We start from the raw sequence: 22,678 nt of genomic DNA, 5'->3' as shown, positions 1-22,678 counted from the left end.
ACGGCCCAGATAGCAGAGACCTAAATACAGGAGTCAAACAGAGAGGCTGGCCCCAATACTTTGTCACGTTGGACACAAAGGCCCACTGTGTTTGACTTGTTCACAGATTTGAGCGTGAGTCGCAGTCATTGCAACAGATCCCATTACTTGTGCATTATTGATATTACTCTATTTTGATCTGCACCCTCCCGCATACGTTTGCACTGACTGTCTTGTTCATATATTTATGATTCATGAAAATTTCAATTTGTGAACATTTGGGCTTTTGTCAGCTATCTCGGTGCGTCTTGAGTGACCTAATTAACGCCTGGCCACATTTATTAAATATTTACCGACTGTGGAAAGCAGGCTGTTCTTTCACTGCACAGATAATGAAAGTCAAAATGTACAAGCCCATTTATATTAAAAAAAACCCAATGGTACCTTGTTCTGTGAAGAGCATCCGTCAGGCTGAGGAAATTAAGTGCTGCTGTCCATGGTGCTGACAGTTTGAAGAGAATCCACCACGTAAAACATGCGATTTGACTGGAGAACTGATGTCACAATGGTGGACCGCGCCATCTCGTGGCAAAGATCTGCATGTACATCAACCCTTAAAAGCTGAGGATAAAGTGGAAAGTTGTAAATATAGGAGGCAGTAGACAGTTGTTTGTTGAAAATATACATATATTTGTTTCAGATGTATGAAAACTCCAGCACATTACATAGACAAATGTTTAACAAGTAAAATATTTAAATATTTTTCAATACACACGCAGAGGTCGCTCAGTCTGTCGGGGAAGAAACGTGGAAGAATTGGAGAGGTGCCAGGACACCTTCCGAGCCATGCCGATGGACCCTTGAGCAAAGTACCGATCCTCCAAATGCCTACATATACAATACTGTGAAAAGCTGGGGCCCTGTAATAATCTCATTTAGGGACGTACCCTGCCTTCACCCATATGAAAGGATAAGTACAAGCACCCTCCATGTTATCTCGAAAGGCATATAGCGGTCAAGAAACCACAACAAAATTAAAAACCTAGAGCGGGCTTGTTGATTTGTAAAATATGTTAACGTAGTCTCACTCAGTAATGCTACAGCTCATCACACTAGAATAAAACCACTAGATGGCGACATAGACCAACTCTTAAACTACTCAACGTCAACACACTCCTATTATCCAAATAATAATACGAATAACTACAATGCCGACTACAATTACTACACAAAATAAGTAATATAACGATAGATGTTGATTAGAACAACAGCAGTGTTAATAACAATAGTAATAATAATACAATCGAGATCGCAGAATGAGGCCAGTCACAAATATGCGGTAACGTCTGCTCAGCATCCGGGTCACCGGGCGGCGCATGCGCAGTGCTTTCCGCAGTTGACTGCGTTTCCGTAGCCAGCCTGCTACCCGCTGAGTCCTGGCAGAGGCAACAGCTCACGGAAACGATTGATTCTCAACGAATGACACTGGAGCTGGAACCATAAATGGTGGATTAACCGCGACATTGGGAACGACGCACCAAATCAATGTTCGTAAACCGGGGTCTTTTGAGGGCGTGCGCTGGCAACACCCTCCGTTATATGTAAAATGTATACAGTAAAATATTAACTGTGCGTTATTTATGCTAACAGCTATTAGCTACCCCTATATCCAATTTATGGTGGCTCGCTCGATCCGTTTTTTCTATCGTCGCGTCTTTATCGGAGGAAAATGAAGAAGTTTAGAAGAAAGGTGATGGACGGCTTTACAGCGGCTTCCTCCTCCTCCTTCGCAACTGCTCAGCCGGGTACTCCCAAAGAGAACGATGTGGTCCAGGAGACTCTCCAGTCGGAGCATTTCCAGCTTTGCAAGGTGGGTGGACCAGTAAAAAGCTGCTAACCTCAGATTGGTTTCAATCGGAGATGACAGCAGCGTGACCGAACACTTGTTTTCATTCGCCAGCATCGCGTATTTGGTCGGATATTAAAACGACAATAAATAAATAAATAAATAAACACAGAGATGTGTGAAGGGTAACGTTTCAGTTCCTTTCCTCAAACACAAGTCATGTGTGGCTACTATTAGCCGTGCGCCCTGCTTGGCTGGAGCCCAGGGTTGTATCAGGGTTGTATCCGGAGCTGTCTTAGCAGCCAGCTTGTTTGCGTTGCACTGAATCCTCGCCTCCAGTCACCGTTTATTCATTGAAAATCAGCTGGATCAACCAATCAGTCCTGCAGCCTGCCTGAGCCGAGCTGCTTCCTATTCCTGCTTATTTATTCCAGCACAAACGTGTAGCCCATTGGAGACGCTTACTGGTCGTTGTATTAACCTCCCTGTCCCAGCTGGCCTTTAAGAGGTCCCTTCTTAAGATGATTTAGAGCTTGAGTCGAAATCCAACGAGGGTGTGATCCATGACTCTTACGTTGTCTTATATTCATTTAGATCCACTTAACTGATATGAGTAAAATGTGAATTTACTTCACACCTTTATGCTACAATAGTAGCCTAATTTTTTCCCCCTGCACATTTGTCTTTCCACTACAAGAGCATCTCTTAAGGTCCAGTATTGACAGGAAGAACTTTGTACAGTATTGACAACTCCTTCGCTTGAACAAACAAGCACTTGATGGATTTGGAGGAACCTATAGAAGTTGAACCTGTAAAGGGACAGTCTGTGGTATGATGGTAAACAGACCTGTAATCTTAATCCCATTGTCTTCTGCAAATGGGATTTTGGAGCGATCGCTCGCGTGTCCCTCTCAAACCCAGCCTGAGGTGGTGGCACATTTTTGCAAACTAATTTTCCGACTTGGTTGAATAATCTAGTTCATCCTTTAGGATGTGTCTGATATTGTATAGGAAGTGTGAAATGTGTTGAACATCTCAGAGAGCGACGGTCTGTCACAGCTGGGAGCGAGCAGGTCAGCTCCCTAGGTTATAGGGCCAGGGCATTACCTGTTACATAATGCTGATGGAAGATGCACAGGGCTCACGGTTAGCTGGGAAAGAGCTCCATTCAGGGGGAAAAAATGTAATTATGGATGGGTAATGATAATAGTGTTTTGGTGGCTTTTGGGCTGGGAAAGTGGAGGGATAGAATTTTTAGCCTCGGTCGGGCTAAAATGAATTTATTACGAACGTTTTACAGACCACACTCGTGTTTGGATGATATTGCATGAATATTATAGCTCCATTTTCTCTAATGGTTAGCATTTATCTAATTTATCTTGCTATTGAGGCTGATTTTCTATATTGATTCATTACTTTGCTGGAGGATTGTAAAATGAGTTTTTCCGCTTTTCTTCAGTAATGCCAGCTTGACAGAATTAGAAGATTGATTAGCTGAATAGAGGTCTTATATAAATTCTGTTTTTTGTTTTCTTTTCCTGCAGACTGTGCGTCATGGCTTTCCAAACCAACCATCCTCGATGGCTTTTGACCCCGTACAGAAAATCCTGGCCGTTGGGACTCAGAGTGGAGCATTGAGGCTGTATCCTTTTTACTATTCCAAAGTGAAAATGAAGAGAATCTCACGAGGAAAGTAAGCCCTAAAATAGTCAACACACACACACACACACAGTAAAATCACACATCTTTCAATTGTCTAACTTCTTGACATCCTCCCTGACTACATCATAAGGGCTAGATGGCCTTTAGCATTGCACAAGCGGAATGATTCACACAGCAAGTGACCCGTCGTGACCACCTGTCAGAAGTAGAGACTAGCTAGGATGTATTTGTGTGCAGCCTGCAGCCTGTATCTCCAGGAGCACCAGGCTCATTAGTGGTATCTGCAGCAGCACGAGCTGCTCCGCTGCCATATGCCAAGGAACTGAGCTCATCAACTGTGCCGCTCGAGCTGTGCCAGGATGTCGTTTCATATGTGCTGTAAACATCGTTGGCCTTCGACACGTGTAGTCAGGCCGTGCAGTGTGGCCCCGCAAGCCCTTGGGAGTCTGTTTGTTTTTCAAGGACTAAAAATTAGTTTATATAGCTAACCAGGCAGAAAATGTGAGTCACAGCAACAAATCTGGCACCGGATCCCAGGCTGTGAAACGGCGCCTGTAGGATAGTCCAGTCATATTCAGGTGCTGTTTGGAAGGTGTCTTCAGGGTTGGCTTATAAGGGTGTAAACCAAGGGCTTCCCATAGCACTAATATCCTGCATGGGAGGCCTGCCCGCTTTATTTACATTTTCAGTAAATGTGCCTCCTTTCTTGTTTTTTTTCACTCTCTAGATTAAGAGAGTGTTATGTTTGGAGGGCAACTCCCAGAGAACACACACTGCTTGTGTGTTGTCCTAATGTGCAAGGTGCAGCTGATGGGATCGCTGTCTTTCAGGCAATAGGTCCATTTATCAAAAGACAGGCCGTATCGATCCACCTCATTGCCCCCAGAGTTTGGAAACGTTTCCTTTGCTCTGTAGACATAAGCTCAATGAGGTGTCTACAAGCAATAAATGTCTGCTTTTAAGAGATCTGTCTCTACTACAGTGTTTTAATCAGCGTGTTACTGTAGATAGTCCACTGCTCCTCATCCACTCAGGGATAAATGCCTGCAGTGAAGCTGAACGTTTCGTAAGGAATCATTTACGCTTTATGTCATGGGATCTGGTGTTTATTGTGGATATTTTCCTGCTGTTTAATGATCTTATAAAAACATTTTTCCTACTCACTTGACTCAAAGCATGATTAGAATAACTTCCTGTCACAATGGATAGCACTTGACCTGTCACAACGGATATCACTTGACTTACAGTGGTCACTGGCAAATGCTGTGGTGAACCATGATGGTTGCAGAATGAGGAAGTTTTGATGTGCAAGAGAGTCGATACGTTTTATGCAAGACGTTTTTTAAAGTTGTTTTTTAAAGTTGAATGTTTGTGCATGAATAAGTGTCAGCGACTAGACTTTTAACTTTGCTGCTTTCGTGGGAAGGTGTTTTTTATTGTGTGAGTCTAAACTTTTTCACAGCTGACAAGTGTGATCCAAGTTCCTGTGTTGACACAGTTTGAGAATCATAAGGTCTCCTAAAGAAATTAAGTCATAAAATGAAGCAGTTACTGTAGTGTAAAACAGATTCAGCTGACACTTAGCTGACACCCTTGGCATACCTTATCATTGGAAAATTAGTTGAATACTTTGCTCAGATGGGTGATAAAATCTTACTTTAAAAGTCCTATTTTCATTCATTTCCTGCAACGCCCTAAAGTAGTTTGTCTGATGCAGAAACGTGTGCATTTACACCCCCGGTCCATTTTGGAGGTTAGCAGTAAGAATAGACACACCTCTCATTTTCACTAAGAGAAGCTGCATAACAAATCAAGAAATGTCCCTTCCTCCATTTCGAAACCTTAGCGTCATGACGTGTATCAGTAATTCTGATACATGTGCAGAAGTTGCGAAGCCAGGAGGTAAAACTGGACAGAAAGGTCACGGGTGGATGTGAGTGCAGTCTCTAATAGTCTTCCCTGGCGCCAGTAAGAAGTCTTATAGTCTGTGTTTGCCTGCAGCCTTCTGTAGGAGTGATGCCCACTGTTGAGGCTGCCCCAAAGGGAGAACGAAAAGGTCTCCCGCTACCCCGCCTGGGTTTATTTAAGGCACTGAGGGATTGTTTGGTCACGGCTTAGTTAATCCTGTTCAGACAGACTGTACTGCTTCAGCTTCAGCTCAGTGGTTGTGTGAAGGCCAGAGCCACCACTTTGCTTCCTGTCTTTGACACTATCGTAATAGAAGCGTTGCAGCTTGTTATCTGTCTGATTCCCTTTGTGATTAGAAGAGCTCAGGGTTCCTCTGTGCTTCTTTTTGTGCAGATGTGAGCATCCTTTGTGCATGTGAAATCTTTCTGTAATGGTGATTAAAGCCTGAAGTAGGGAATCTTTCTCCTCTTGCCACTCTTTCTCTCCCTCCTCCTACCTGCAGCACATAGTTTATTATCCAGTGAGCCTTGGGCTAGCTGACTGGGTGTGAACAGTTTTAGTTGTAAACTCAATTAAAAGAGCCTGCTCATCTTCTGACACATTCAAATACGGTATATCAGATGGTTTTCATGCTCCTCTCTGTTCGCTAACACAACTTAAACTGCTAACTCCACTGAGATATACTAGATATTTCTTGTCAGCCTTCCTTCTGCCATTTCTTTTTAAATATTCCCTGACTGACACGACTTTCAGCTTTGGCCGAGCAGGCGTGGAATGCTACTGTCAGCATGACAGCGGTGCTGCTGTCATCCAGCTTCAGTTCCTGATTAATGAGGTCTGTCCTGTTCTGTCTTTGTTTGTTTATCCATCTTCCTTGTTGATATTTGACTGACAAGCATCTCTATAAGTACACAGTCGCGATACTCAGCGTGGTCTAACTGCCCGAATTTTGCACCCTCTTCTACAGGGGGCGCTGGTGAGTGCCTTAGCTGATGACAGTATCCATCTGTGGAACCTGAGGCAAAAAATCCCTGCAATCCTGCATTCCCTCAAGTTCAACAGGGAGAGGTACAGTAATGTGACTCAGCATCTGTCGCTGTGACTCTCACAGCTGGCTTCATGCCTCTCTGCGTATAATTAGCAGCGTTGTTGCTACCAGGTCTGGAATAACCAAGCATTTGTGTCCACGTGAAGTTCAGCAAATAACCAAAGCCAAGAGGAAATAACACAGCCTTCCAGTACTATCAGATTAATGTCAGTGTGTCAAGTTTTTAAATATTCCTTATCATATTTATAATAACTCCAGTACCTGTTGAAAGTAGAACTTATGAGATTTATACTCGGACATGTCCCAGCAATTCTTTAATTAGAATTTGTGGCGTTTCACCAGACTTTAGTGGGTTCACCCCAGTCCCATTCCCTATGTTTTTTTAATTAATCCAAGATATTTATGGTAAGTCCACTATAAATCATAAAGGAGCCACCAGACAGCAGTAGAAACAGCTCCAGTAAGGGTAATTACTACCTGAACTGCCACATCTGTGGCAAAAAGAGTCTGCTGCTACAGCCGCAATCAGCTCTTTGAGAAAAACCTTTGCTTACAGTTAGAATTGCTTTCCAAAATGAAAGAGTAAACTATTTTAGCAGCGATGTAATTCAGATAAGAAAACAGCAGTTCATTTCTACCTACAGTTTTTTTAAAAAGAGCAGTATGTATCTGCGATAGTCTATATATAGTCTAGCTTCATTAGTGTGACATGGAACAAGGCTTTTGTAATTAAATCTTACTCATTCCCTACTCCGTCCACGTGGAGCTGCATGATTAAGGACCACGGTGACTCTTTGATGAGATTGAGTCCCGAGATAATAAAAAGCCTGGCCTGTGATCACTTGTGATGGACCCTGATCTTCTCTTGCAGAATCACATACTGCCACCTGCCCTTTCAGAGCAAATGGCTTTACATCGGCTCCGAAAGAGGAAACATTCACATCGTCAACGTGGAGTCATTCACTCTCTCAGGCTACGTCATCATGTGGAACAAAGCCATCGAACTGTGAGTGTGCACTTTTTTCCCCTGCTCTTACTTCTGTCTGTATTATCTTTGCTCCTGTCCTGTGCCAGTTTACACATAACCAGGTATCTGTGAAAAGCAGACGAGCGGACCGTCTGCAGAGACGGGGTCTCCAGTGCCTAGAACACTGGAGCTCTGTATCTCTACCTCTCCAAAGTTGTGTCTTTACAGTCTTAATGGTTGAAAGTGGGGCTGGTTAAAAATTCTTTTTTTGATTTCTTTTTTTTATCTCATATTCAGTTTTAAAGTGAAATGAAACTAGACATATAATTAAATCACAATCTATATATGCATTTTCTGATTACATTAAAATAAGGTTGTCTATATCAGCCTTATTCCAGGCCACTATGAGACCAGTAGCCATGAGAGCCTGGCCTCACTGAGAGGCAACAACTCTTTCTGTAGGCCAGACCTTTACTGCCTTCATACCCCTTGCTCTGTTGCCACGGTGATGCCGTCTCCACATGCTATAATCTCCTTCAGACCCTCATGTGACCCTGCTCTCCTTCCTTCCCTCTCTGTTTCTCATCTGCCACGTCTCCCATTCCTGCATGTACTGACGTAATTTTGCATCTTACGGCCTTGCTGTATTATTTTTTCTCCCAAAAAAATCTTTTCTAGAACGCTCACTTCATGCAGCACGTTAGTCAGAAGAATGCTGATAATTTACACACAGTCTCTGATTTCTTTGCCTTCTTTCTCACCCGACCCTGAATCGCACACAGATCCACCAAGACACACCCAGGGCCCGTCGTCCACATCAGCGATAACCCCATGGATGAAGGAAAGGTAATTGATAGTTAACCACCCTGTAGCCTCTGGAACAACCATGATTTCCTGTACCATAAAAGGTAAAATAATTTCAACAGAGAGTACTGTTACAGTTGCTTTAAAATACTGTGAGATGTTTTGAATGGGACAGTTATTGTGCTCTAGCTTTAACTGCAGGTTGGGTGGAAATGTGCAGAAATTGGTTTCACAGCAGTGGGCTGATCTGTGATTTACTTCTGTTGTTATTGCAGCTTCTGATTGGATTTGAATGTGGGGTAGTGGTGTTGTGGGATTTGAAGTGCAAAAAAGCTGACTACCGCTACAATTATGATGAGGTAAGCCATTATTTTCCCCGTTCAGTTCTTGCGAGGTTAGTCGTTAGGCCGTTTCTGTATTCTCCTCACTCTGGTTGCCAGAACATGTTTGGCTGTGAGATGTTCCCTTACTTACTTTACACGTGACAGAACAGTAGCTCAAATGTTTCCTCATGTACCCTCGGGCAGCTGATCGCTGCAGTCCTATGAGATTTTGCCCCATGGGCTTCCGTTTTGGAACTTTTGTGTATTCATTAGAGAATTCATTAGAGAATGTGAGGCTAACTTTATTTAAATAGATTTAGGCTGACACCCAATGAATCAGAAAAGTAATAAATTCCAGAAATTAAAGGTATCCCCTTATAACCATTTAAATATGTATAGTATATATATTAATAATATATACAGTAGATTATTATTATACTATATTTGTGTAATTGCGTCTTCTTAAATCCATTGTCCAATGTGTGCATAAGCTACCAAAAACCCCACAAAGGTGTGGTACCAGTTCTTAGCACAAAATCCAGGCTTTATTTCTATCCAAAATTTGGTGCTTTATGTCTCATTTCACATGCATTATATGTGTCCCAAAATTAAATTATAATTGCAGTGGCACCCTTTTAGAGCAGTGACGGAATATACTGTAGTTGTGATCCAATTTGAGGGAACAAGAAGCAAATAGGCTTAAAGCTGAGAGAGATTAACAAACTGTTGTAGCCAATGGGGATTTGTTGACAATAGGAAAAATGTAACAGTATAATCCAGCCTTATCTTTTTTTACAGACTGCACACAAATCTTATTTATTGTTAAATGTAATCTGCTCCTGTCTACTAATGCGGTGCTGTGTCTTTAAGGCCATCCACTCAGTAGCCTGGCACCATGAGGGCAAACAGTTTGTTTGCAGCCATTCTGATGGCACCCTGACCACATGGAATGTGAGATCTCCAGCCAAGCCTGCACAGATCATCACGCCACATGGTAGGAACTGTTGAATACACACCATTTGTGTGTGTGTATGTGTGTGTGTGTGTGTATATATCTATCTCTATCTATCTATCTATAGAGGTCCCATCTATCTATCATACACATACACACACATACACACACACACACACACACACACACACACACACACACACAGGCATGAAGCCAAGTGTATTTTTAGAAGTTGCAAAGTCTTCCGTATCTTTGAAAAAGATTCGGTGTAAAAATAATAACACGACTGATGTTTGATGATCTGAACCCATTTCTTGCCATTTGACCCATATTAGGAAAGCAGCCCAAGGATGGAAAAAAGCCAGAACCATGCAAGCCTATCCTAAAAGTGGAGTACAAAACAACAAGGGCTGGGTAAGTCCGATGGTCTTGAGTACCCACCCATCCTGTGTTTAGAAACTCCCGTTGAAATCCTTATCCTGTACTGAATGTGGACTTTCCTGTTTTCTCATCTATCTTCTGATGAAAGTCAGGTGTCCAGTTATATTTGCATATTGTTTTGTTGTCTATTTGTCTATATGTTTTGCCTCCACGTCACTGTGATCACTAGAAATGCATCTATCAGAAGACAAAAAGTTTCTTAAGACAAGGCCACAAGTTTACAACTTTTCTGTAAAAGTCATGTAATGAACCCTATAACTATTTTACTGGACCTGATCTAATTATCCCTCGCACTGTTTTGGCAGGTATTAGAGGACAGAGATTAATATAGATTTCAGTTTAATTAAAATTAGGCTCCTCCCACCTCAAATGGTTTTGAAATGGGGGCAACGAATCTCCAGAGACAGCCCAACAGTAAAAATTTGATCTCCCTTTCCTCCCGTTTAACACCGATTGGAATTTGTAGCTTCACGTTACAAAGTGAAACATATTGGATGGAGCAGTTTAAATATCTGTTTTCCCTCATCCCAGGGATCCATTCATGGTCCTGTCTGGAGGCTTGTCTTACGATACAGTGGGGAGGAGAGCCTGTCTGACTGTGATGCATGGAAAAAGCACCGCTGTCCTGGAGATGGACTACCCCATAGTCGATTTCCTGACACTGTGTGAAACTCCGTATCCAAATGGTGAGCTGCAGCGCTGCACTGGGGTTAGCATCGCACCATATTGGGTGGTATTAACTGAACAACATATTTCTTTTTAAAGATTTTCAGGAACCGTATGCTGTGGTAGTCCTCCTCGAGAAGGATTTAGTTGTCATAGACCTTGGACAGCCTGGGTAAATTTTCAGATTTTTAACATTTTGTTAGAGTAAAGCTATTTTAAGGTATTTATTGACTGTTTAATTATCATGGTCCTTCAACTAATTGAATTTATTCCACTTCACATTTAACCTCTTGCACCTTTTTTGACAGGTATCCAATATTTGAGAATCCGTATCCACTGACCATCCATGAATCACCTGTGACCTGCTGTGAATACTTCGCTGACTGTCCTGCTGAACTTATTCCTGCACTTTACTCTGTCGGCAGCCGGCAAAAGAGACAATGCTGCAGCAAGAAGGTGAGAAATCAATCTTTAAATGAAAATGTATGCAAAAAATATGCTACAGACACATGTTACAAGCCAAAAATCGACTGCCTGGTTTGCCATTTTCACAGGAATGGCCCATTAGTGGAGGAAACTGGGGCCAAGGCACTCAGAGCTACCCAGAGATCATTATCACTGGGTTAGTGAGGGATTAATCATGACTGTATAAAGGAATCAGAATATTTGCTGTTTCAGTAAAAAAAAAACATACTTTTTTGTCTTTTCCATACCAGTCATGCTGATGGCTCAATCAAATTTTGGGATGCATCTGCATGTGAGTATTTTTTTCCCCTCTCTTTTTATTTGTTTGTGTGCAGTGCATCAGCTGGACATGACACTAAAATTACAGTTCAAACAAGACTGGCCGTCAACACTGATTATCAAATTCCTTTTTTGGAATTGTAGCAATAATTGAATTAACTGCAGTAATGTCATCAGAGGCTTTTGGCTGTGCAGATATTTCTGCTATTCAGTTTAATGTTTGCAAACAGAATAGCTTGATAATGATGCAGCAATTTGATTGTGGTGACTGTTTTGCTCGGTTTTTCTTCATTTTGTTCTGTTGACTTTCTGGTAGAGGTGACACATTGGTTCCAACAGTATACTCAGCATGATTAGACAAATCCTTTCCATGACTTCTACTACTACTAATGCTAATAATAAATATTTAAAGTAACACAAACACCCAAAAAAATTGCTCTAATTTGTTCAGCCTATAAGCACATGAAGTGGAATTCTACCTAACTTCTTTGTTCTGCTCTTGTCAGTTATGTTTCAAGTCCTGTACAAGCTTAAGACTGCGAAGGTCTTTGAGAGAGCCCGTGGTAAAGAAGACAAGCCAAGTGTGGACATAGTAGAAGAGGATCCATTTGCCATCCAGACCTTGTCCTGGTGTCCTGAGAGCAGAATGCTCTGTGTGGCTGGTGTGTCAGCACATGTTATCATCTACAGGTTTAGCAAACAAGAAATCACCACTGAAGTTGTTCAGGTGTGTCCACTTTCAGTGTCCATCGCGCTCCTTGAGAAGATGTTTGTGTGTTGAGAACAGTTACAACAATCATTAGAACCTTTGGGAGCAGACATATCATTGTTGAGACAGTTTATATAGCATATTTTTCCTATCAAAAACAAGCCTTTTTTGTCTGCAGCTTCTGGAAGTGCGGATGCAGAGTGAGTTTAGCGAAGTGGATTCTCCTGATCCGGGCGGGGAGCAGACACCCACCTTGTCTAACCCAGGAACTTCCTCTAGCCCTCAGGAGAGTGATCCTCCCCCTCAACCCTCCACTGGAAACAACTCCTGTGATGGGCCCCGGGATAATATACCATGCCTGCAGTATGGATAAACACTTTATATTCACTGAAATGCATGAAATAGTGGCAATTGTTTAGATAATGTGGCTGTTGGTTTTTTTCCCCACTGAATATAACAGAAATGGAGGAGGGAGAAGATAATGCTAATCATGGCAGAAGAGGTTTATAATCTGAAGTGCAGGCTGTTTTCTCATTCTCCTGTGTGTTTGTTGCAGAGTAAGGAGTTCCCCGCTGAAGCAGTCTCCGGGCTACCAGGTGGAGCTGGTCATCCAGCTGGTGTGGGTGAGCGGGGAGCCACCTCAGCCAATCACTAGCCTCGCTATTAACTCTTCCTATGGCCTGTAAGTCAGAGCAGCAGTGGACACAACACACCTTTGCAATGTTGTTTGTGGCCATGATTTAGCCTGGATTTCTAAACTCTGTCATTGGCTCAGGCTGCACAGAAAGCTCATATTTCAGACTGGAATTTGCTTCTTCAAAACCTTTTTCTTTTCCTTCCAACATTTGAGAGAAAAATATACCATGTTTCGTACTGCACAGACTCCATTTTGTGTTAAAGGTCCCATGAAGCTACAGGGTGGTAATGTGGTTTTCTGGTCCTCCTTGAGCAACTTACAGAATGAGGAAACTAAACAGGTCCTGCGTCATCTCAGCAGCCCACCCACTTGTAAAACAGGGCTCAAACAGGCTGTTCAGATTCAACTTCTGTCATGACGTGGCTCTATGATACAGTATTAGGGGGCCAAAAAACCCATGTCATTGGACCTCTAAAGACCTTTATTAAATAAAATTATTATATCATATTATATCAAGTAACTGTTGTACAATTCTGATTAGTGCCTAGTGAAACAGTTTTCCTCATTTTAATTTTAGTTGAAGAATGCAGATTTAATTTCTGATTTCTGAGACATCAGACAAGAGTTAACTGTATTTTCAACAGTTGCTTCTTTCAGCAGCACATTAATTCTACTAATAGGTAAATTTTTTTAGAATAGTATTCATATCATTGACTTTCACTTTTACCAGAAATAAACTATGATTTATTTGTGTTATGTATGTTCTGTGTGTGAGTTTCAGTATGTATTACAACTCTGTCCTTGTGTAACTGTATTTCAGTGTGGTGTTTGGAAATAGCAATGGCCTGGCTGTGGTGGACTACCTTCAGAAAACTCTGCTCCTCAACATGGGAACATCAGAGCTGTACAGCCCTTCTGACCCCTATCAGAGGCAGCCTCGCTCCCCACGCAAAACAAGACAGCCCTCAGGAGGTGAGCTGTAGCAACATACTGTAGAGGTCCCCAATCAGACTTTTAACCCTCAATATATATTTGTATGTTTTTCGTACTCCAAAAGCTGTCTGTTTCTGCGCTTATACCTTCCAAATGCTCGGTTGAGCCACACTGGTTCTTTTGAGGTGTGTAAAGGAAGGGAGAACTGACACTTGGCAACAGCTACTGTGACAGTGGACCGTTAGCGCCGCCCCCTGCAGTAGCTCCAGTCCCTCCACAGGGGGTAATCACTAACAGATTCTCCATCTGTTCTGTTGGACAGATCAAAAACAGCAGAGCACTCTTCATAATCTTTGCAGCCATAGAATTTACTATGACTGTGTTCCTGTTTGCCTCTAATCACAACAACACCAAAGTGAATTTTTATGTGCGTGTCTTTACTGTTTCTAACATTCTTGGGTTTGGGGTTTGTTTGTTTTTTGCACTTCTGTTTGAGCCTTCACATCCTTCCATTTACTGTTTCTGCTCATTCTCTACTGTCTCATTTGACTGGAGCCAGATCCAAGGCATGAAGCAGAATGCTAAAGTAATGTTTAATGTTAATCAGAAGTCCAGTTAAGATCCTCTCTTCGACTTTTGTTTCTCTTATGATGTCCTCTCACTGTTTTCACTGTCGGTCTCTCTTTGTGATTTGGTAAAGAAATTCCACCTGTGAAGTCTTGCATGTCCAGGCTTTCTAACTTGTATACTCAGTCTCTGAAAAAACTGCGCTCATCTCCCGTCCGTAAGTTGTCAGAATTCGACTCAGCTACTGTATAGTTTCCTCTGTGTGTTCCTCTTGCCTCATAAACTTACACTTCCTGATTTTGATAGAGTGCCCCATAGCTCACTTATTTTCAACATCAGCAGTGAGCTGCAGCGGAATGACAGAACATGGGCGCACTTTAACAAAATTCTGGAGTAAATCCTTTATCCCTGACACCTCTACCAAAATAAACACAACATGTGTAGGCCTGTCAAGATAACTACCTTTTCGGCCAGCATATTGTCCCAGAAATAATTAAAATAAGGATGAGATTCAATTACTTGAGAGCCATGCCAGAGAATAATAAATAGACCCTATGTTTGGAGGTCTATTTTCATTGATGAACTGGCTGCCATTACAATTTATTTCTGTTTTTCCTTCAACCTATCATTTGTTTATGTCTCTTATGTCGGTTACATAAGTTACCTAAATGATGACTCTGTCATGACAAGCCTAGACTTGTGAGATAAACTCGTGCTTATATAGGTGACCCTTTATTATTCCCACCTTAGTCTAGTTTAAAAGGATTTATGCCAGGTGTAATTCAAATCTCTGTTGCCCCCACAGCACTCTGTGATTCCAACGAGGGGCCCAACACTTTAGAAGACCGCTGCAAATCACCTACTTCAGGTACGATACTATCAAGTCACCACGACTGTTGGTCTTCATATGCCGGGTGTTTCATTTTAAAACAAATCTGTTTAAAATGCTGCAATTTGTCACATAGGATCTACCTCACCTTGCAATTCAGACGATGAACGAAAGCAGAAGTTCATAGAGAAGGGTAGTGTATCGTTACCTGCTGCATGTCCCCTACTTTTCTGCCTATGACAATGGTGCAGGTGTCTGATTTGTATTTTTGAACCTATTTCAGTGAAGTACAAAAGCAGACGCTTTTCCAAGACTGTTGCCAATGATTTTGGTACTGTATCATCCAGATGTACTCTCTCCCTCGCTCTCTCTGAATGATGACATTCTAACCACGCTGTGCCTTAATCCTGTCTTTGTGCATCTTGTGCCAATGAAGGAAGGAAGCACAATGGAAAAAAACCTGTATATTTTCCACTAATCATATTGTTTTGAAAGGACAGAGTTGATTAATGTGATTAATCATGAATCTTTTCCAAATGCATGACAGGACATCCTTTAAATTTCAGATCTCAGATTTTCTATGCAGAGAGCTAAGCCTGTTGCTGTCTAAGTTAAAAACATCCCAAATTGCCACATTCTTCTTAATTAATTCAGAGGCATAGAAAATCTGTCTTATGGCTTATATTCCTTGCACCACTAATATATAGCTGTAAGTGAATTATTTCTCTTCGATTGACACTTGCTGTGCGTGTTTCTGGTTACAGGTTCGCTACCCCACTGATTACAGTTATATCATTCTTCCTTTCTTTGCACAACTACTGCTTCAATTGACCTTACAGACCCTCTTTTTGTCTGCAAGGAAGCCATATTTGTAGCTCTCAGGGTGGTCATAGACTGCAACGAGCAACTTTTGGGGATTTTATGGTTTTGGTAGCCAGTATTGCTGGTAATAAATAGCCAACCCAAAGCGAGGTCTTTTAAGATCAGAATATAGTTCCTGCAGCAGTAGAGTCTTGCTGCACCCATTTTTGGCATATTGATCTTAACCATACATCCTCAACAGTTGCCCAGTGTGTATCACCACTGGAAATGAATCCAATAAGCTTTTTTTCCTGATTATTGTGGAATGATTTACAAAACTGATCATGAACACAGTTACAATTCTTCTTCTTCTAATTCACAAACTAGAATGGCCACTCAAAAAATAAAATAGGAGTATTTGTCTCTGTTACAGCCAGGATTTCACGGAAAATTAGCTCCTCTAGCGAACAAAAGCCAGACCTGGGTAAGACAAACTACTAAATATGAGCCTCTAAAAAAACTTGACCTTTTCTTGCAGGTATTTCTTTTATTATTTGAATCTTCGGTCTGCTTCGGAGTGACTCCTGTAAAAAAAAAAACATGAGTCTTCCTCTTGTGTAATCATACACTGCTGTTGACATGTACATTGAGAGAAACTCCGTGTTTGCACTGTGAGCAGAAAAGAGGTTCCAAAAGCATCCTCACACATGTCAGAAGCGTGTTCATTCAGTGAAGGAAGGACATCCAGCTAAGATGAACCACAAGAAAATCTCTAGATTTAACTCAACCCCCAACTTCAGTGAGTGGACCAGCCGTGAAATGAAGTGGGATAACTGGTACTAACTCCTGCCAGTGCTGGGACGTTGATTCTGAACGAGCTGACATATGACACTAATCTCACCGTGACTCTTTCTTCCTTTTTGAGGATGCTCCACTGACCCGACTGCTCTCATTGTTAGAAATCTTGTTTTTCTTGTTTGCAGCTTTAATCTCATGAAGAACATGCATGTTGGGCAGTGTGAGCTCTTTCCCTCTGTGTTTTTGTGCTTATGTTGAGACACCCCAGTAGCATTTTTTGAAAAGTTGGCAGCTCTCAGCTCTCACCAGCACAATAGTGAGGCGTGTATTATACGTCATCCATAACTGTAAATTGTTCTCTGTTGTAAAAGGACTTCTTACGCATATTTATTTTTCACATTGAGATGGTTATTGTAGACCATTTAAAGAAAATGTACCATTTGATATAAACTTTACAAGAGCCTCTCAATGTCAAAAATGTTTTTTTCTGTCCTGGGCTCAAGAAGGAACTAAACCGATTGCAGAAGAATTGATTTTATGCATATAACACCTCTGCATCTTTTATGAAAGCAATCATCTGTAAACCTGTTGAGTTTGATAATGACACAAACAGTTCCCACATTTTTCATTTCTGTGTTCACTCTCATTCTGTTGTCCAGATGCCAAGGACAGCTCGTTCACCCGCTCGCGTAGCTCAAGTGTAACCAGCATAGATAGAGAATCTCGAGAGGCCATCTCCGCCTTTCACTTCTGTGAGAGTTTCCCCAGGAAGACAGACCACCAGGTCAGCTCTTGTCTGCTGGTAGGAACCACCCAGGGTTCTGTGATGATGGTGGCCCTCAGCCTGCCTCCCAATGGGGACCAAAGGCTTCAGCAGCCAGTTGGCATCTCCTCTTGTGGTAAGGCACAGAACATGGATATGCAGCTCAACAGACAGACATAGGTAAAAGCTGAACACCTTGTCAGAAGTAATGAATGTGCACTCTTGTGTTCACAATCAGGCACTCTGGTTGGTCTCAAAGGAGGCATTTTAACTATGGCCCTCTTGGACGCCACTGGAGCTTTGCTGCCCCCTTCCTATGAGCCATGGTATGACCCAAACACCTCAGATGAGGAGAAAGAAAAGAGCCGGAGGCGCAGGCCAGTCTCTCCTCCATCATCACAAGAGGGTCAGGACTGCCAGTTTGCCGTGATCTGTTCAGAGAAACAGGCCAAAGTAGTGGCTATGCCTTCCCAGACTCGCGTTCACAAACACAACATCACAGAGGCCTCCTTTGTCCTGAGAGCTGATGTCATACAGCTGGCAGGAACTAACTGCATCACCTGTTTCTGTGCTAATGGGCACATCATGACTCTGAGGTATAGTCTTTTGCAGGTCTTTGGGCTAAAACTCTATTGACTACATTAATATTTCTTATTTAAGTTATGTGATCTCATGTGTCTTTGTACCATAGTTTGCCAAGTCTAAGACCTCTGCTGGATGTGAATTACTTGCCACTGACGGATATGCGCATTGCCAGGACGTTTTGCTTCTCTAACGTGGGTCAAGCCATGTACATGACCTCCCCCACTGAGATCCAGAGAATCACATACAGCCAGGAGACATGTGATAACCTGCAGGTTAACGCAGAATTATCAAATGTTCAAATGTTTAATCAGCACTAGTTTATAATAAATGTCAAAATGAGGTGATTCTTATCACTTATTAGCAACTGAAGTTGCTCTGGATGTATTTTAAACAGTGCTCATTTCCATGTTGCTGTCTTCCTCAGGAGATGCTCAGTGAGCTATTTACCCCTGTGGAGACACCAGAGGCTCCTAACAGAGGTTTCTTCAAAGGCCTCTTTGGAGGAGGAGCTCAGTCTCTGGACAGAGAGGATCTCTGTGAGCACAGATTATCTAATCTTAAATTAATCTTAATTACACAATCTGCAGACCTCTAAAATAAGGATGGCGAAATCCAGTCTTCGAGGATCGGATTCTAGCCAGGTTTTCTATCCCAGAGGTAGACATTGCTTTCACCTGGTGTTCTACTTCCCCTGGTGAAAGCAGTTTCTGCCTGGTAGGACACAACACCTGTTTTGAATCCGGCCCTCGAGGCCTAGATTTGCCCATCACTGCTCTAAAACATAGGTAAGTGGAGTGCTAGAGGCTGCTAACACATTCGATGGGGGTTTTTTTGTGTGACAGTTGGTGAAACGGCTGCAGGAAAAGCCTCGCGTAGCCTGGCCCAACACATTCCAGGCCCAGGAAACATGGAGGGTATGAAGAGTGCAGCATCTGGAGTTGTTGGAGACCTGGCCCGTGCAAGGATAGCTCTGGATGAGAGAGGACAGAAGCTGGGAGAGCTGGAGGAAAGAACGGCAGCTATGATGGCCAGCGCAGATTCCTTCTCCAAACATGCTCATGATGTACATACTTGATATTTTGTTTAGAATCTTTGCTATCTTGGCATTCCTTTGGTTTATTTCTCAAGGTTTCTCTCTTTTCTTCCCCAGATGATGATAAAATACAAAGACAAGAAATGGTACCAGCTCTGATGGCATTTGAGACGGAGCAGACTCTGAAATCACGCAAATCACCAGTGTCTCTTAAGAACTGCAGGTCCCCCTTTTCTTTTCTCTGGTTCCCTTCACAGGCTCAGCAACAAACAACTCAACTCTCAGCAAACTAATGCTTTTGTTCTCAGCACCATATCATAAACTTTGCTTTTCAGCCACTGACAGACTGCAGCTGCATCAACACCGGCTGACTCAGAGCGATGAGAACCGAAAGAAAAGGAAGCATATATGCCAGTATGACTCTTTCGTTCCATTACCCTTGGTGATCATAGAATAGGAGAGAGGGGACCTTTCATATCCATCAATCATGCACTCATATATTTCACCTCTAAAGCTCTATCTATCTATTTTGTTTTGAAAGACGCTTCTGCAAAAATGTACTTGTTTTTCTTTTCTCTGCCCTTTATGGTGTTGGCAAACACAGCGGACTTATGACTTAAAAAAATATGACTTATGACTTTAAAAAAAATCAGTAAAGATGTTAAATTTCTTGAGGAAATAATCAAATCAATGAAATCAATGAAATGTTTGTTTTGTGGTCTAAATTATTTTCTTAAGAGTTTGACCTTGGTCCTGATGTTTGTCGATTATTGTCACTTTTTTGTCCAGAACTGGCCTTTAAAGCACTTAGAACTGTAGAGAACAGAGAAGGATGATGAAGAAAATTCCTACTATGACTAAGGGCTGGTAGTTCACTAGTTCAACACCAACCATTCTTCTAACAGCATCTTCCCAAACTGTTTGTTGTTTTGGGCACAAAAAGTAATGATAGGTAATGACCTGAGAGCCACTTGGGTGAATATTTATATCATGAATATTTATTGGAATCAATCAATTGAGGTTTGTATTTTGGGCATTGAGTTTTTTGTCAATTATTGCAGTAAAATGTGCTAAAACTCCTGAAGAAGTGTTTACATTAATCTCTGAGACAAAAAAAGGTTGATACACTGAAAACTCTCTGAAGGTGTGCTGTATTCAGGGGAGTGGCAGTTAAATCGCATACAAGACAGCTTGTGTTTTGAAGAACACGTCCAAGATTGTCCTCAACATCTTTAGCTTAACTGTATGTTTTGGTTCAAGTTTTCTTTTGTTTGCAAGATTGTTTTTGTTGTATTTATATCATGTAGGGAAGAGGCACGTGTCTCTTACAGCACAATGGAAATGGTAATGCTGTACTGGAATTTCTAACTGCCGATAGACGTGACAGAGCATCCCACGGAGCCCCGTTGGTGGTCTCTCAATCACTTGCGTAAAACACATTTCTCTTATGCCTTTGCCTCATGACGCGTATTATGCTAACTTCTACCTATGTATGTCTGTGTGTTTGTGAACATGCATATATTCAGGAATATGTGTATGGGCACTAATATTTATATAAAAAAAATACATGGATACAGTGTATTACAGTAGGAATTTTGAGGTTTTGTTTTTGCTTGACAGTGTTTTTTCCAATGATTAATTAAAATTCTATTGTAATTAGATTTCATGAGGTGTGAGGATATGCTGCTATTTGTGTCAATGGAGAAGCATTATTGGTCTTTTATTCTGAAAATTCAAGAAAAAGACTTGGTGACTCCATACTGCTGCCAAATGTAAATAAGGGGACAGTTGGACACAATTCTGACAGTGCAAATCTGACAGACCATGTTCTTTTCCAACACCAAAGAGTTGCTTAATTTCACAGAGTTGTCTTGATTTATTTTCCCCATCTCTAAAGTTTAGATAGTTTGGCAGAAGGGACTTAGTACCCGTATTACTGAAGTTGTTCTGGCAAGTGAAGGACAGGAGATGTCAACGAGAAGAGTAGATCTCTAAAATCACGGTAGATTCCAATCATGTAAAAGTGACTCTTAAGAATAGTTGCAGGCTTCAGCTGTTGACAGATTACATTTGACTTTTGAGGATTCAAACCTGTAACCTTGATCCGCTGATTACATCTAGATATTGAATTCAAGTGGACACGTCATTGTGGAAGCATTCATCGTAGTTGGCTGTTATTGATCGGGTATACTGTAAACTACTGAGATGAGCCCATTTCAGAGCGGTTGTGTGGGTTTTGCACTATTTTTGTAATTGAGGCAATTTGTTTGTTTTTTTTACTGTTTCTCTCTCCCACTTTTGTTATTCTTTTGAAAGGACCAAAATGTGTCAGAATCTATGCGTATCTATGTTCATTCCCAATTGCTTCACTTTCAGATTTGTTTTTAATGTTATATTAATGATGCTATGATATTTATATATTTGAAAACAAACATCTATATATAGTTTTAATTTCAATCAACTATTTAAAATAATACCTTTAATGTAATTCTAGGATACAATGACTTGCATTGATGCTCAGAGGTTGTCCATAATCATCCTAATATGACAAGAAACATGTTCTTGTGGTCTATTGAACATATTCATGTCAGATTAAAAGTTTGCTGCTGCAGGCAGGTCGTTCCCTCTCATTGGAGTCCGTTTCTACAAAGTGTGGCCTCAAATCTGAAGTGCTTCAGTTTGCAACATTTATGTCCCAAATGGTCTCTTCTTGCACATTGAAGGATGCATGATATTAAGTGTTTACAAACTTGAAACAACCATGTATTATCCCTCTTAGAGATTGTCTGCTCTGGCATTTGTATTTAACACCTAGATGAACAAAGATCTGAAGATTTCATGGCACATCACCATTTTCATTTGACCATGCCAAATGTACAAGAGTGAGAGAATATATTATATTGCTTTTTTTTCTGTTACTGTTTGCTTCTGGAAAACTTTTGCTTTTTGTGCACAGCAGACACTGCATAAGAAACAAAAGCTCAGGTCACAGCCACATGGAGAGCTCGAGGGGTTCCTCGTTTGCCATATTTTCCGTCCATCTTTCTGACTTCCAGGATGAATATCTGTGGAGTTGCAGTATTTTGTCATTGTAGGCCATTTTTGTACAGTTTTATTAAAATAAATTTCACATGGATGTCTGACTTAATCTGCTGCCACATAGACTGTAGATACAGTATATAGATATATATATTCCCGTGCAATGGAAAATAAATTCAAAACTGATCATGATGGGGTTTTTTTTTGTGTTGTTGCACCTTGGTTTTTTTTAGTCTGAATTCTTTGTTAAATAATAGTAAAATACTATGTAATGCTGTTTTTCATAAATTAATCAAAGCTAAATCAATAAAGTCTGACCTCTTAAATATGAAAATGTAACTAGGAGAGCACAGACCTCGGCGCTACAGGATTGGGAACATCAACAAAATTCAGGAAACCGGTTCCTTGGCCCTGAAAATTTAACATCCGTTGTTAAAAACTTTGTTGCCGTTTAGATTAGAAACTCTTGTGGCCCACTTACTAATTAAAAGCCGAAAAGAGACGAGCCAATGTAGAAAAAAATAAAAAGATTTATTTTATTAACACTACTAGTTGTTTTTTTTATATAATTTTTTTCCCACCTTTTCACTTTGGTGGGATGCTGCCTACATTTCCCAGAATCCCCTACAGGTGGCGCCATCGCT

At 41.3% G+C, this 22,678-nt stretch overlaps 1 protein-coding gene across 7 annotated transcripts; it reads left to right on the top strand.

The window, feature by feature from the left end:
* The first annotated feature begins 1,368 nt into the window (after positions 1-1,368).
* On the top strand, positions 1,369-22,226 carry stxbp5b (syntaxin binding protein 5b (tomosyn)). 7 transcript variants are annotated; one of them, XM_057058518.1, is made up of 30 exons: positions 1,369-1,526; positions 1,630-1,849; positions 3,370-3,467; positions 6,149-6,230; positions 6,363-6,463; positions 7,315-7,449; positions 8,193-8,256; positions 8,490-8,573; positions 9,408-9,531; positions 9,825-9,903; positions 10,462-10,616; positions 10,696-10,768; positions 10,905-11,052; positions 11,151-11,218; positions 11,313-11,353; positions 11,847-12,067; positions 12,228-12,412; positions 12,606-12,731; positions 13,507-13,658; positions 14,992-15,054; positions 15,152-15,208; positions 15,299-15,346; positions 16,250-16,300; positions 16,496-16,615; positions 17,274-17,513; positions 17,616-17,973; positions 18,069-18,234; positions 18,387-18,498; positions 18,805-19,025; positions 19,113-22,226. In XM_057058518.1, the coding sequence occupies exons 2-30, from the start codon at positions 1,709-1,711 to the stop codon at positions 19,152-19,154; spliced, it is 3,555 nt and encodes a 1,184-aa protein (XP_056914498.1). In that variant the 5' UTR covers positions 1,369-1,526; positions 1,630-1,708; the 3' UTR covers positions 19,155-22,226. The 7 variants fall into 7 exon arrangements, with proteins under 7 accessions (XP_056914498.1, XP_056914496.1, XP_056914499.1 ...); XM_057058516.1 differs by having other exon boundaries at positions 1,375-1,849; XM_057058519.1 differs by lacking the exon at positions 15,299-15,346 and having other exon boundaries at positions 1,375-1,849.
* The last annotated feature ends 452 nt before the right edge of the window (positions 22,227-22,678 follow it).

Source organism: Takifugu flavidus, chromosome 16 (genome assembly GCF_003711565.1).
Source record: "Takifugu flavidus isolate HTHZ2018 chromosome 16, ASM371156v2, whole genome shotgun sequence".
Classification (NCBI taxonomy): Eukaryota; Metazoa; Chordata; class Actinopteri; order Tetraodontiformes; family Tetraodontidae; genus Takifugu; species Takifugu flavidus.
Note: the sequence above shows the minus strand (reverse complement) of the source record. Positions and strands in the feature narration are given on the sequence as shown.